Source organism: Megascapheus bottae, chromosome 25 (assembly GCF_031878675.1).
Source record: "Megascapheus bottae isolate mThoBot1 chromosome 25, mThoBot2.hap1, whole genome shotgun sequence".
In the NCBI taxonomy this organism is placed as follows: domain Eukaryota; kingdom Metazoa; phylum Chordata; class Mammalia; order Rodentia; family Geomyidae; genus Megascapheus; species Megascapheus bottae.
The window spans coordinates 22,582,742-22,598,188 of record NC_143533.1 but is presented as its reverse complement, the minus strand read 5'-3'; the positions used below and the strand labels follow the sequence as shown (position 1 = coordinate 22,598,188).

At 46.5% G+C, this 15,447-nt stretch overlaps 1 protein-coding gene across 2 annotated transcripts in view; it reads left to right on the top strand.

Annotated features, from left to right (window-relative positions):
- The window catches only part of Rtf1 (RTF1 homolog, Paf1/RNA polymerase II complex component), a 36,531-nt gene extending 21,861 nt beyond the window's left edge, over nucleotides 1-14,670 (top strand). For both annotated transcript variants that reach the window (XM_090318578.1, XM_090318579.1), the window contains exons 5-18: nucleotides 2,655-2,769; nucleotides 3,595-3,706; nucleotides 4,378-4,513; nucleotides 5,157-5,334; nucleotides 6,332-6,414; nucleotides 8,068-8,155; nucleotides 8,246-8,353; nucleotides 9,272-9,349; nucleotides 9,640-9,761; nucleotides 9,935-9,992; nucleotides 10,427-10,504; nucleotides 11,176-11,271; nucleotides 12,210-12,321; nucleotides 12,541-14,670. In XM_090318578.1, coding sequence (XP_090174704.1) covers nucleotides 2,655-2,769; nucleotides 3,595-3,706; nucleotides 4,378-4,513; nucleotides 5,157-5,334; nucleotides 6,332-6,414; nucleotides 8,068-8,155; nucleotides 8,246-8,353; nucleotides 9,272-9,349; nucleotides 9,640-9,761; nucleotides 9,935-9,992; nucleotides 10,427-10,504; nucleotides 11,176-11,271; nucleotides 12,210-12,321; nucleotides 12,541-12,647 — 1,471 coding nt within the window. In that variant the 3' untranslated portion in view covers nucleotides 12,648-14,670. The remainder of the gene's footprint in view (nucleotides 1-2,654; nucleotides 2,770-3,594; nucleotides 3,707-4,377; nucleotides 4,514-5,156; nucleotides 5,335-6,331; nucleotides 6,415-8,067; nucleotides 8,156-8,245; nucleotides 8,354-9,271; nucleotides 9,350-9,639; nucleotides 9,762-9,934; nucleotides 9,993-10,426; nucleotides 10,505-11,175; nucleotides 11,272-12,209; nucleotides 12,322-12,540) is intronic.
- The last annotated feature ends 777 nt before the right edge of the window (nucleotides 14,671-15,447 follow it).

Below are 15,447 nucleotides of genomic sequence, written 5' to 3'. Positions count from 1 at the left end.
CCCTGGAACTCAAGGCCTGAGCACTGTCCTTGGGCTTTCTCAAGGATAGAGCTCTACCACTTGAGCCACAGCTCCACTTCCAGCTTTTTCCTGTGTATGTGGTGCCAAGGAATCACCTCTGGTGCATACTGGTGACTCATGCCTATAATCCTAGCTACTCAGGAGGCTGAGAGCTGAGGATCAAAATTCAAAGCTAGAGGAGCCAGGAAAGCCCATCACCTTGAGAAATCCCAAGGACAGTGCCCAGACCCTGAGTTCAGGCCCAGAATAGCAGGGAAAAAAAGTAATGTGCTGAGGTTTCTTTGTAAGAACACTGCTTATTTAAGTCTGTGTTTCAGAACAGGTAAGCTACTAGGAAAAATTGTGGCATGTGGCCACAATATGCTTTTTTTCTTTCTTTTTTTTCTGGTGGCTTGAACTCGGGGTCTAGGCACTGTCCTTGCACACCTTTTTGCCCAAGGCTAGTGCTCTGCCACTTGAGCCACAGCACTACTTCTGGGTTTTTCTGTGTGTGTGGTACTGAGGAATTGAACCCAGGGCTTTGTGCAAGCTCTCTACTACTATACCATGTTTTTGTCCCAGTTTTCAAAGCTGAAATATTTGACTGGGATTTAGTTCTGTGACAGAGCACTTGCTTAACACGGACAAGACCTCAGGTTAAATCCTCCGTACCAAATAGAAAAGAGCTGAAATGTTAAATTGGATTTTGATCCAATTTTAATTTTCTGGAATTTTTCCAATATGACAAAAGTTCTTCCTTATGTCCTAGTAGAAATTCAGAGTAAAAAATAAACTGGCTTTTGTTTTGGGAAATAAAAGAACTCAAAGCCTTTGCTATGTATCCAATATCATGAAGATAAAACCAAAGCACTTTCAGAAACTGGCCAGTTCTGTTGCTTCGGGGAGACCATTTGTCCTCTAGAGACCATATCAAGTATGGTGAATTTTGCTAGACAAGAATGTTTGGCTTTCAGTGAACAGTGAGTAATGTTTTGAGTGTGAATGCCTCCAAAGTTACCTGTATTGGAACAAATAGATAATGTGTTATGCTAGAATTGCTAGAAGGTTAGCGGTGACTTGTGAAATTTTTACTTCTCAAACTGTTGAGAACATAACAAGAAGCCTTATTAAGAGACTTGACGCTGCATGCTACTCAAGAGGCTAAGATCAGAGAGGATCAAGGTTCAAAGCCAGCTTATGCAGGAAAGGTGAGAGACTCTTATCTCTAATTAGATACCTAAAACCCAAAAATGGAGCTGTAGCTCAAAGAGTAAGAGCATTACCCTGGACCAAAAACCTCAGAGACCCTTGAATTTGGGCCCCCAGAAGTCGAAGACCAACAACAAAACACCAGGCAGCGGCAGCTTACAAGTGAGGAGTGCTTTGTCTCAGACTTTGTACATATTACTTGTGTACATATTTTTGTTTGTTTCCCTTAATAATAGATGTTTCCCTTAATAATAGAATGAAGAGTATAACAGTATTGAATAGTTTATATTATTTAAGTAAAAATTTGGCAATGTTATTTAGAGTGTAGAGATGAGAGTTGAATATTTATCTAGGTGAATGTGGTAGCACAAGCCTCTAATGCCAGCACTGGAAGGGTGAGACAAGAACATCTACACATAGCCTGGGTTATATAGAAAGACTATATCTCAAGAAATGGTGTGTGTGTGTGTGTGTGTGTGTGTGTGTGTGTGTGTGTGTGTGTGTGCCTGCACGTGTGAGCGAACACACTGATCCTGATGCTTGAGCTTCTTCCAGCTTTTTGGGTAATTAATTGAAAATAAGAGTCTCTTAGACTCTCTTGCTCTGGCTGTCTTTGAACAGCAATCCTCAGATCTCAGCCTCTTAGTAGCTAGGATTACAGGCGTGACTGATAGAGAGCCTGATTTTTGCTATAAGGAGAGAGGGAACATTGGCATGAGCCTTGGAATTACATTGGAATGCCTAAAAGAGCCCACTGTGTATTCACATGTTGCTGAGATAGGAACATTCTTCCTCATGAAGGAAGGAGGGGGTAGACCTTGGACTAAGGATGGGGCTGGGACTTGAGGCAGGGAATCCTGTCCTGTACACTTCAAAATCCTCACATCACAGGCTGGGAGTGTGGCCTAGTGGTAGGGTGCTTGCCTAGCAAGCATGAAGCCCAGGTTCAATTCCTCGGTACCACATACATAGAAAAAAGCCACAAGTGGTGCTATGACTCAAGTGGTAGAGCTCTAGCCTTGAGAAAGCCCAAGGACAGTGCTCAGGCCCTGAGCTCAAGCCTAGGACTGGCGGAAAAAAAAAAAAAAAAAAAAAAACTCCTGGCATCTTCTGCCTGTAGAACAGTATTGTAGTTCTGCCTCCTCCCTTGATCCCAGAAAAAGCTGTTCTCTTACGTGCTGGCTAAAGAAGAATTGCCGCTGACCAACTCTAAAGATAAATAAGTACAATAATACCACAAACGTTTTAAGCCTTTCAACTTAATACTTTCAAGCACTTTATTGTACTTAACACTTACTTTACTGTACATGGAAGATATTAGAGTTACTTGCAAGAAACCAAACTTTATTAACTCCTACTTCTTCCTTTCTCCTAACTAATAGAAATTAATCAATCTTTCCGTGAATTCATTACTTTTTGGGAAAAAAATATATATTTTTAACCAGGTTTGAAATCAAGAAAAAACTAAAAACAGCCAAAAAAAAAGAAAAGAAAGAAAAAAAGAAAAAGCAAGAAGAGGAGCAGGAAAAGAAAAAGCTGACACAAATTCAAGAATCTCAGGTAGGAGGTTCTATAGACCTCTTCTCTCCCACAGTTAACCGTATAGGGGTGTTCCTGGCAGAGGTGGCTTTATATGCATCCGCCTGTCTCAGTGATTACAAGCCTCTTACATGCTGTCTGTGCCCTGTATTCTTTAGCAACCCTGGTTGAACTTCTAAAACAGGTACCCAGCGGCATATGAGCTTTCCTTGAAGGAAAGTTGGTAAACTTCCTGTCCAAGAGAACCAGATTGGCTGTGGTGTTTAATGTGTGTCATACTAGACTTGATACAAATAGAACCGGGACAATTAGTCATCTGTGTTCATGATGACATGTCCGCAAGTACTAGATCATAATCTAGGCTGTTCTTGTAGCACAATTTTATTGTGTAATTCTCCCCACCCCACCCCTTTAAATTCTGGGCCTGGAGCTTGAACTCAGGGCCCGAGCACTGTCTCTAAGCTTTTTTGCTCAAGGCTAGTCCTCTACCACTTGAGCCACAACTCTACTTCCAGCTTTTTTGGTGGTTGATTGGAGATAAAGAGTCTCAGACTTTCTTGTCCTGGCCAACTTCGAACTGTGATTCTCAGATCTCAGCCTCCTGAGTAGCTAGAATGACAGGTGTGAGCTACCAAGAGCCGTTCTCGTGTAATTCTTAAACTTGTACTAAGCAGTTGAGACTGGATGCTTTTGCTGTTCTGTTCTTTGTCCACACGAGGGCGCTGTGTCCCCTGTATAAATTTAAGTTTGTGTAGTCAATGAGTTTCACGAGGACTGAATTCATTATTAGGTACAGAGAGTCTTACCAACTATAACAAAGGCCACCTGTGTACCCTTCCCTTCCAGGTAACGTCCCACAACAAGGAACGACGTTCCAAGCGGGATGAAAAACTAGACAAGAAGTCTCAAGCCATGGAGGAGCTGAAAGCAGAGCGAGAGAAACGGAAGAACAGGACAGGTGAGCGTGGGGACTGTAGTGGTGGCTTTTGATTTCCCATTGCTGTTTTTATTCCTCCTGTTGCCTGCTTATTATAGAGCATTCCAAATGTACGTTGGAAACAGTACGATCCCCTTTGGTGATCCCACTATTTACATACGCTGGCCACTCCTACTGAGTCTCCCCCCACCTTATTTTTTGTCAGTCATTGGGCTTAAACTGTGGGCCTGGGCACTGCCCCTGAGCTCTTCAGCTCAAGGCTACCACAGTGCCACAGAGCCACTTCCGGTTTTCTAGTGGTTAATTGGAGATAGGAGTCTCACGGACTTTAGTGCCCAGGCTGGCTTTGAACCTTAATCCTCAGATCTCAGCTTCCTGAGTAGCTAGGATGACAGGCGTGAGCCACCTCACCCGGCTCCCATGTTTTTTAATTAGATAATTTTTAAGTAAATCCCTGCATCACTGTATTTCAGCTACAGGCATTGCAACACGTATCTCTTACATATAAAAGGCTTTTTAGGGGTTTTATTTCTTTCTTGGCACTTGATGGTTTTTAACTCTGTCTTAACTCACTAGAACCTTGCTTATCACCGCCGGTCTAGGGAAGGCACTGCTCATTTGAGTCCTCTCCCGTGAAGATGAAGGATCGTTCCGTGTGTTTTTGTGAGTAAAAATTGTTCCCTTCTTTCTAGCTGAGCTCCTCGCCAAAAAACAGCCATTAAAAACCAGCGAGGTGTACTCTGATGATGAGGAGGAGGAAGAGGACGACAAGTCCAGTGAAAAGTCAGACCGCTCCTCCCGCACATCTTCATCCGACGAAGAAGAAGAGTAAGCTGGCTGCGGGGCTCTTGAGTCAGGAGAAGCGGTTCTTTGAGGACCAGCTTGGTATAGGTCTGAAAGCTTCCCCGTTTGGACCATGCACTTGCTTTGCTTTACTTCCCTGACCTACTGACCTCAGTTTCCAACACATCTGTTTGTTCTGCCCCTGGCTGCTGGCCAGCTCGTGGACATTTCACCCAGGCCTGGCTCACATGGCCCGTGGCTTCCACCCATTTTCTCACCTGGAATGGAACCTTAGTCAAGACATAGCACAATAGTGAGAAGCACTCATAATACGGGGAAGCATTCTGTTTTTGTTTTTGGTTTTGTTTTGTTTTTTGCCAGTTGTGGGGCTTGAGTTCAGGGCCTGAGCACTGTCCTTGGGCTTTCTCAAGCTTAGAGCTCTACCACTTGAGCCTCAGCACCACTTCTGGCTTTTTTCTATGTATGTGGTAGCAAGGAATTGAACCCGGGTCTTCGTGAATGCTAGGCAAGCCCTCTACCACTAGGCCACACTCCCGACTCCAGCATTCTGGTTTTCTGGGGTTGGTTTTCTCCAACTAAATAATCCTGTACTTTGGGGCAGCTGTTCACCCCTCCCGTTCTCAGTTCTGCTGACAGACACATCCTGTTGCCCCTCGGTTCCTCACAGGAAAGAAGAGATCCCTCCAAAATCACAACCAGTCTCACTACCCGAGGAATTGAATCGGGTTCGATTGTCACGGCATAAGCTAGAGCGGTGGTGTCACATGCCCTTCTTTGCAAAAACTGTCACAGGATGTTTTGTACGGATCGGCATTGGAAACCACAACAGCAAACCAGTTTATCGGGTTGGTATTTTTCTTTTTCTTTTTCCTTCCTTCCTTCCTTCCTTCCTTCCTTCCTTCCTTCCTTCCTTCCTTTCCTACCTCCCTCCACCCCCTCTCCTTCTCCGTCTCCCTCTTTTTCTCTTTCATTTGCCAGTCTTGGGGCTTGAACTCAGGGCCTGAGCACTGTCCTTGAGATTTCTCAAGGCTAGAGTTCTACCACTTGAACCACAGCACCACTTCCAGCTTTCTATGTGTATGTAGTACCAAGGAATCGACCCTGATGCTTTGTGCATGCTAGGCAAGCACTCTACCTCTAGGCCACGCTCCTGGCCCAGGTTGGTATTTCTTTCCCTCAATACTTGTCCTGGTTTTAAGTATAATGATTTTCTGATTGGACGTGTTGCTCCCCAATGATGGAATGCCTTCGTAGTAAGAATAAGACCTCAAATTCAAACCCCAGCACTGCCAACAATCAAAAACACCCATGCAAACAAAACAAAGCAAAATTGTTAAGTATAATGCTTCCCTTATTAGAACTTGAGCTACTGAGCAAATCCATTACTCTTCTACCACCACTTAACTATATTAGTCAACATTCTTTCCTATTACAACTACCTCAGGCTATCAATTTATAAAAGAAAAAGAAGAAGAAGGAGGAGGAGGAGGTTGTTGTAGAAGCAAGTTGTTGTTAAGATTATTGGCTGGAATTGTGGTGCAGTCCTGAGGATTGAAAGTTTTGACTCCATGATTACATAGCAAGACCTTGTATCCAAAATCAACAAACAATTGGCTTCTGGAGCTAGGTTCAGTAGTCCAAGCCTGGAGTCCCAGCTAACTTCCTCTTCTCTCTGTTACCTTGGGTACGAGGCTTCCTGTTCTTGGCCAGACGAATTTTAGACCAGAACCAGGCGGGAGCTCTATGGCGCAGACTCAGTCTGTGTTCAGGTAGAGAACAAAAGAAAAGTGGTGCGGAAAACCAGGAGAGTGTGTTTTTGACGTCCGTCTGTGTTTTCCTTAGGTGGCTGAGATCACAGGTGTGGTGGAAACTGCCAAAGTGTACCAGCTGGGTGGCACCAGGACAAACAAAGGGCTACAGCTACGGTGAGAGGCACTACCTGTGACTCTGATGTGATTTCTCATGGCACGCTGCACTGGCGGTCCCCGCGGGCACGCGGAGGGAGGCTCGTGTTCCGCCAGCCTGTGGGGAAGTTGCTTTCCCCCGTGGGGCGCGAAGGGTGCTGAAGTGGTAGGACACAGAGAAGGACCCTCCGCCAGGCCCCTGCAGGCCTGGCTTGTGAGCATGGTCAGAGCCTCACTTCTGGTTCCAGCCCTCTCACCTAGGTACATCGGTGAAGTCAGGGCACCTTTCCTGACTTAGTTTCCATGTCAGTAAAATGGCAGTGTCATTCGCTCTACAGATACTCACTGCATGTCTACTATATGCCAGGCACTGTTCTAGGCATCAGGATAAAGGAGAGAACAAAACAGACATACACAAACCCCTGCCCTCTTGGAGCCTGAGAATTCTAAAGACCCCATGTAGGAAGGAGTAGACCTAGTTTTCCAGGACCACACTGCCAGTGCAGGTAATAGCCATGGCTGAACCCTGGCCTAATTTGGTTTTTTTGTTGTTGTTGTTGGTTTTGGTTTTAGTTTTTTTTTTTTTCTTTTTTCTTTTTTTCCAGTCCTTGAACTAAGGGGCCCTGGGCACTGTCCTTGGACACTTTTTGCTCAAGGCTAAGTGCTCTGCCACTTGAGCCACAGCACCACTTCTGACTTTTTCTGAGAATGTGGTACCAAGGAATCGAACCCAGGGCTTCATGCATGCTAGGCGAGCACTCTACCACTAAGCCAAACTCCCAGCCCACCCTGGCCTAATTTGATCACCATGGACTCTCCATTTCCCTCCTTCCTCCCTTCCCCATCATCTCCCCTGGTTTGTTTTTTAAAAATCCACCTGGGCTAGAGTGGCTAGAGAGTCACGAAGAGAATGGCACTAAGGCCCTTAACTGCGCCAAGACAGTGGTCCGTAGAAAGACCGCGTTCTGCTTGTGTGCCACTCAGGTCATCCCATGGTGCTGCATATCGCCATTTGACTGGGGGGATTTGATTGTAAATTGACTTTTGAAGCACTGATTCCCCCATTAGTCTTGTCAGCTTCAAGCCTGGCTGCCCCTTCCTATAACCTGGGAGGGCCTGGAGGTGTGGCTCAAGTGGTAAAGCTGCTGAGCAAGCTCAAGGCCCAGAGTTCAATTTGTAGTACTGCCTAAAACAAAAATTCTGTAGTTGGCATAAATAATGTTTGAACAAATGAGATTATAAAAAGCAGTACTAATGGCTTTTGCCTATAACCCTAGCTACTCAGGTGGCTGAGATCTAGAGGATCCCATTTACTAAGCCAGCCTCAGGCAGAAAAGTCTGCTGGACTCCACGTCCAAAATAGTCAGCAAAAAGCAGACTGGGGGCATGGCTCAAGTGACAAGACACCATGCAGGCACTGGGCCCTGAATTCAAACCCTGGTAATAGAAAAACAAAACTCCTGGGAAGTTGCATTACGTCAGATTGTTACTCCTGAGGTTTGACTTGATTGATCTGTAGCTTTTGAAGGTTGGTGTTTTAGCCTTCAAGGATTTGTAAGTCCAGATAATTTCGAAGGGCTAAGAATCAGCGCAGAGGTGGGCTGGGTAGTATACGCTGCATTAGGGCTGCAGTCAACAAGCACGTTCTTGGAGATGCCTCTCTTATTCCTGCAGGCATGGCAGTGACCAGCGAGTGTTCCGCCTAGAGTTTGTCTCAAACCAGGAATTCACCGAAAGTGAGTTCATGAAGTGGAAAGAAGCGGTAAGTAGCTGGAGACTGCCCCGCGGTGGTTCTTGAGTAGTCAAGCCTGTTTCCTGAATCGCTCGACCCGTTCACTATGTTTTGCTCCAGATGTTTTCTGCTGGCATGCAGTTGCCCACCCTAGATGAAATTAATAAGAAGGAGTTGTCGATTAAAGAAGCTCTCAATTATAAATTCAATGATCAGGACATTGAAGAGGTAAGAAGCCTGAAACCTGTACCCAGAGCCTGGAAGTTCTTTCAGAACCTTTGTCAATGATGGTCTTTCCTTTCCCTTTAGCTTGACTTTTTTTTGGTTTTTTTTTTTTTTTGCCAGTCTTAGAGCTTGAATTCAGGGCTTAGGCAGAGTCCTTGAGCTTCTTTTGCTGAAGGCTAGCTCTCCACCACTTGAGCCACAGCAGTACTTCCAGCTTTTTCTGTTCCCATGGTACTAAGGAATCGAACCTGGAGCTTCATTTTTACTTATGCAGGAAGATGAATGAATCCTAATATTGCATAAACTATAAACAGGCTTTTGGACATTCTCATCTGCAGATGAAACAATATCCACTTAACATGTATTCAGGCTTCAGGGATGTGTATTCACCTAGATTTGATCTTTCTTTAGAACCCTTTGATAGGGCCGGGAGTTTGGCCTAGTGGTAGAATGCTCGCCTAGCATGCACTAAGACCCAGGTTCAATTCCTCAGTACTACATACATAGAAAAAGCTAGAAGTGGTACTGTAGCTCAAGTGGCATAGCTCTAGCTTTGAGCAAAAAGTGTCCAAGGACAGTGTCCAGAACCTGAGTTCAAGCCCCAGGACTGGCAAAAACAAAAACAAAAAAACCTTTGATAGAATTCTTTGATCTGTATCCTCTTGGACAATGGCTAGTCTTATAGGGCCAGGCTTTGTGCTGCTGCTCTGTATTGGTGTTTGTCCCAGAAGAGCCTGCAGGAAGCAGCATGGTACCCTTGGAGTGAGCTTACTCGCTCTCTGGGGCATGACAGTGCTCTAGGAAGAAGAGGCTCCTTGAACCTAGCAGCCTGCCTCCAAAATGGGCTTGCCTCGCCTGTCCACAGAAACACTGCAGGAGTTCCTCACTGCTGGTGTCTCCTCTCTGTCCTCCCTGGTACAGATTGTAAAAGAGAAAGAAAGATTCAGAAAAGCTCCACCCAACTATGCCATGAAGAAGACCCAGCTGCTGAAGGAAAAAGTAAGGCCCTGTTCTTACCTCTTTACCTCTTCTGTGAGGGAATGGTGAACTGCAAGCTGCCTCTCCTCTGCCAGGTTTGTGGTGGCAGGATTGGGAGATTCCTGGCTAATTCTAAGCGGTACAAAGCATTCTTGACATGTCCAAGCAGGCCATTTTCTTCCCTATAAATTGAAATTGATCTCGTTAGATTCTGTGTCCCATACTTCCTGTTTGTTTTTTTTGGGGGGGGGGGGGGGTGTTGCCTGCTCATGCCGCCATCGGCGTGAGCTCGCATGTCTCTCTGGGTGTAGGCCATGGCTGAGGACCTGGGCGATCAGGACAAGGCCAAACAAATCCAAGACCAGCTGAACGAGCTGGAGGAGCGCGCAGAGGCCCTGGACCGCCAGCGGACCAAGAACATATCTGCTATCAGGTGGGTTACCACGCCTGTTTTGGTGGGGCCCTTATCCGTGGCCGCAGTTGTCAGCCACCTGTAGCCTGGTAGGCGTGGCTGGGCAGACTCCACACATCACTGGGGTCAGAGCTCCGTGGCCATCCGTCCTCACACAGCCAGCTCACTGACTCGGTCCTCTCACTCACCCGTAGCTACATCAACCAGCGCAACCGGGAGTGGAACATTGTGGAATCCGAGAAGGCCCTTGTGGTAAGGCAGCTTTATTTGGATCCCTGAAGCACACTGTAATGAAATGGTAGGAAATCTTGTCTGCATGCTGCCCAGGTTCTTCTTCCCATTGACTGGGGCACTCGTCAGTGCGGTGTCTGTAGCACACACACCTCGTGTGGTTTGGGTGTGGAATGAAATGGACACAGTCTCCCATCTTGTCTCACCCTTCCTCCATTTCTACCAGTTGGTATTTCTTCCGTTGTTATTCCTATCCACCTGGTGTGCCTTGGTGTTTTGCTTTGCTTTGCAGTGCTGAGGAATAAACCCTGAACCTCATGAGGGCATGCTAGGCCAAGCTGTGAACGCCCAGCCTCAGCTCTGGTCGTCTTGAGGGAAAAGCACTGGACTTGTCCCAGTTCTTGTAGATGTTATGTGCATGGCAGCTTAGGGCAAAGGCATGCTCTCTGTTTCAGGCTGAAAGTCACAACATGAAAAACCAGCAGATGGATCCCTTCACCCGGCGGCAGTGTAAACCCACCATCGTTTCTAACGTGAGTGCCTGGAGAGGACATTTCTAGATTCTAGGGCATGAAATGAATTCCATTAGGAAATTAATAATGGAGTTAAAAATAATGCTTTCCTAGCTGGGATTTGCTTGTGATTATATACTTCTTTTTTTATCTTGATAGAGGGCATACAGGTAAGACCTGGCCTGGGTTTGTGAAATCCTAGGCCCTACCCTGAACTTGGGGGGCGGGGGGAGCGGGGAGGGCAGCTAGACTTTAGACAGCATCGAACATGCAGAGGAGGGCCAGAAGTGTTGCAGAGCTCAGGATATTTTAGAATATTCATCTCTGTCTGGCAAGATAGCTTGGGATGAGGTTCGTTTATGTTTCATATTACACAGATCGTATTTTCAGTGGGCCTGTGTGTGGCCACACACCAGGTCAGATGTGGAGTTTTCTTGTGGCACCATGTTGGTTTTGGAGATAGGGAGGGTGTTGGAGTTTGGATCTCTCACCCAGAGTCTCTGGCATGTTGTGTTGGCTGGGCTGGCCAGGGTTGGAGCCTTTACTTGCCTTTTCTACTGCCTTGGAGTACCCTGCAGGACTGGTAATTTCCACAGTGGCGCTTGTGGTGTTGGGGATCATAGATGGGAGAGTCTGGCAGCAGGATTCTATACGTGTTGACTGTCTCTGTAATAACTAAAATTCTCTTTCAGTCCCGAGACCCAGCTGTTCAAGCTGCCATCTTAGCCCAGCTCAATGCAAAATACGGCTCTGGAGTGTTACCTGATGCTCCAAAGGAAATGAGCAAGGTGAGTGCTGATCAGTGAGATGCTGGCGGACCCATGAGCAGGCACCTCACCTGCGGGGAGGAACCTGGGCTTCTGCCTGCAGTCTGGCCTCCATTGCCCTAGCGGTTGACAGTTGTGATCATGGGACTCAGAAGTTTGGCCTAATGGTAGCATGCTTGCCTACCGTGCATGAAGACCCGAGTTCAATTCCAATTCCTCGGTACCACGTACCTAGAAAAAGCTAGAAATGGCGCTGTGGCTCAAGTGGTTGAGCTCTAGGCTTGAGAAAGCACAAGGACAGTGCTAAATAAATAAACAAATAAATGCAAATTTCCAACCTCAGGTTTTTACCTGTGGAGCCCCAATAGTCCTCGGAATTCCTGAAATCGTGGGTTGGAATATGGCCAACTGTCTCAAGCCACCTTCATACTCACTCACATGGAGATATGAGCCCATGAGCCATCCTTCTGTGTTTCACTTTGTACCCTAAAAAGGCTTCTATACATGTCCTCCCTCCCAGGAGAAAGGATGGGAAACGGCTTGTAGGGCTGAGGACGTAACTTAGTAGCCTTCTGCTTTCATGGCATGCTCAAGGCCTTGGGTTCCTTCAGCACTGCAGAGAAAAAAAGAATAACTCGGGCTAGGAGTTTGGCCTAGTGGTTAAAGCCGAAAGTGGGGCTAAGCCTCTAGCCTTGAGAAAAATCCAAGGACAGTGCTCAGGCCCTGAGCTTAAGCCCAGGACTGGCAAAAAAAAAAAAAAAAAAAAAAAAAGACTAAGTCAGTTTTAAAAATCAGGATGGGGTGTATAGCTCAAGCAGTACACTGCCTGCCTTAAACCTAGTACCAGCCCCCAAAATAAAAATCAATTTAAAGAGAGCAAGAGCTTTGACATCAGTGGCTGCTCCTGCTTAAAATGTACTTACATGTATGCTCTAGTAATTTTCCTTTTCTCATTGCAGGGCCAGGGAAAAGACAAGGATTTAAATTCTAAGTCAGCCAGTGACCTCTCAGAAGACTTGTTCAAAGTACATGATTTTGATGTGAAGATTGATTTACAGGTTCCCAGCTCAGGTAAGTGTGGTGGCATCATCCCTCAGCCAGCAAGGTCTCCACCTGACTGTAGAGAAGCGGGGGGCGGGCCTGCTCCTCAATACCTATGGAAGCTGGGTCAGACAGGCCACGGGTTTGTTTTGAGATGCAGCAGGCTGCAATGAGGTTGCTTGAAAGAGGCCCAAGACAAAAAGGCTGCCCTGGGTCCTTCACACACCCATCTGCTCTTCTTTCCCACAGAGTCAAAGGCTTTGGCCATCACCTCCAAGGCTCCGCCAGCCAAGGATGGAGCTCCAAGGAGATCTCTGAACTTAGAGGACTACAAAAAACGACGGGGGCTTATCTGAGCGGACCCAGCCTGCTGCCTCCAGCCCTGCATGCCCCATGGGTGACCCTCCCCTCCTCTCCTCTTTTCCTGTGGTTTGCCCTCTGTGGGCTGGAGCAGCAGTAGAACTGGGAAGAGACTCTAAACTGCCAGTTATCTGTAATATAAACCATTCTTTGTATAGACCTCCTTGTCTCCACCAACCCCTAGGCCCCATCCAGTGTGGATCTGGGCTGTCTTGGGTTTTCCAGGTCTTTAGATTTGTGTTTTGCCAGGATTTTTTTTTTTTTTTTTTAAACAGCACAGTTCATTGGCCGCTCTGCACACATTCAGTATTACCATGGAGCTGGGATTCTTGCTGGACCCCGGGTGCCGTGGCAGCAGCACTGGCTAGTCTCCCTCCAGACTGCCCTGGGCCCAACCACCCACTGCTCGCCACCTGACCCTTTCAAAGGGAGTGGAGATCGGGCGCCCATAATCTTCCTTCCTCCCTGTCTTTCCTTCTTTCCCTCTCTGTGGAAGAGGAGTTTTCAAAACCAGTTTAGTTTCCAAAAAGTGTACATTTGTGGGGAAGGGGGTCTAATTTGAGAGAGAGAGAGAATGTGTGTGTGTGTGTGTGGGTGGGTGGGTGTGTGTAGATGTGTGTGCGTGTGTAAGTGTGGATTTTTTTTATCATTTTTTTAAAATGCAGTACTCTTTGTATCAGTCTGTCATGGGTCTATAGCTGTTTCAGATTTTTTTCAGCTGTACTTGAGCATCTGAAACTGCAAGAAAGAAACTCATTAAATGTGATTCTTCTTACTAAACAGGCCTGACTGCTGTAGCTGTGTGATTCCCTCTCTGCCCGTCCCCCATCACCTCCCCACGGGAAAACAGAATACCTGGTTTAGCCCCCTGCCCTGCGGTCCCTGCCCTGGCAGGTGGGAGGGACACCTAGGCCAGTGCCTGGGGGGGCAGCAAAGGCGTCTTGCTCCTCGTGTGCAGCTTCTTGGTTGGACACAGAGTATGTCTTGTTCCCATCCAGTATACCGTCTCCTCCTCCTCCTCCTGTTTTCACGTTTTGGCAAGAATAATATGTTGTTTTGTTTTTTAAGATCATTCACCATGAATGTGGAGAGCGAACACAGACAGATTAGGTTGCTAATGTCAGCAGCATGAGCCGAGTGTACAGATCCATGGTAAGCATAGAGTGTCGTGCTCGAGGGTGAAGCCAGCGGAGGGGTGGGTGTGTGTGTGTGTGTGTGTGTGTGTGTGTGTGTGTGTGTGTGTGTCAGGATGAGATGTCTGGAAAGAGATAAGCTGACTGCTTGATAATCATTCTCAGGTGTAAAGCTCCAAGTGTAAATAAAAGTGGCATTTAACAAATCTCTTCAGAACAAAATATGACTGGCTATATATACCAAGAACTAAGCTAAAGAAACAGCTGAGAGCTGACTCCATAGAAGGGAGAGGAGCCTCTGCTCTCTACTCCGCTCTGCTTTTGTACAAGGAAGGGGGATGATGGGAAATCATGAGTTCAGTTGTACTTAAACATAAAAATGAACTTGATAGCTCTTTCTGGTTAGGTACAGCCTCAGTGTTGCTTTAACTTAGTTTACTTTTTTTTTTTTTAATTTTAAGGAAGCAGCAATGGATGGTTTTTATTGTGCCTGTAAAGTTGGTAACTATGGCTGTAACACAGCTCTCTTATGGCTGTGACAACAGTTGGGTTGGGCACAGGACTGGTGGTGGACTCATTAGAATCATATATACTTGAATAGTCCATTGACCAAAGCTCTTTGTAGACTGTTGTGGGAATGTAGAATCACAGACTGTTCAGTATTGCCAGGGCTCTCCTGAGTCTTGGGGCTGCTGGAACCCTCTCCCATCATGTCAAACCCACTGGGGCTCCTTTTTCTCTTTCTGGTTTTAAAAGGCATAAACTCATAGAATCCATCTGATTTGTGGGAGTCATTCTGACCCACTATGTAGATCTGTATTTAGTATCATTTGGATTTGTGTCAATTACATTATGGCTGTGTAATAAAATTTTTATTGAAACTGCATTACCCTGTAGCCACTTTACCACTGCTCCCCCCCCCCCCAATCTGGCGCTGCGGAACCCTTGATGCCCAGATGCCAATGCACAGAGCAGGGAGAAAAGCCAGCTAAAGAAGACGCTGGCATCTTGGCCAGGCGGCGGACTCTAGATTGCCCAGCTCGCGGGCTTCTTGCTGGGTCAGGTCACGGTGTTTCTTAGGCTGGAAAATATAAGATATATAGACATACAGATATGTCTCTCTGCCCTGCTGCTTGGGGGTCCAGGGTAAAGGCTGTCTACAACTTTCCTTTACAGAGAATGCTTTCATTGTTCTTGGTTTCTGTGAAGTCCTGACTTGTCACTCAAATCGAACAGCTTTTTGTGAATAAGCCTGATGGCCTGGGAACAAGGGGATCAGATTTAGTCCAAGGCTCACATCCTGAGTAGCACCTCCTAAAGCCATGTTTGAAAGTCCAAGGGAACTCTTCCTTTCCTTTCTGCTTCTTAAGCCCTGCACCCGCTAAGTGACACTACCTTCCCTGATGCCTCAGCAGCTCCAGACGCTTCTCTGTAGAGTACTGCCTAGACCTAGAGTAGCCCTTGGGTCTGCTTTCTTCTCAAGACTGATAAGAGACCAGGAAGCAAGACCAAGATTTTGGCCTAGTGGTAGAGTGCTTGTCTAGCCTGCACAAAGCTCTGGGTTTGATTCCTTGGTACCATCAAGTGGTATTGTGTTAGCCTTGAGTAAACTCAAGGACAAATGAGCTCAGGCCCTGAGTTCAAGCCCAAGGACTGGCAAAAG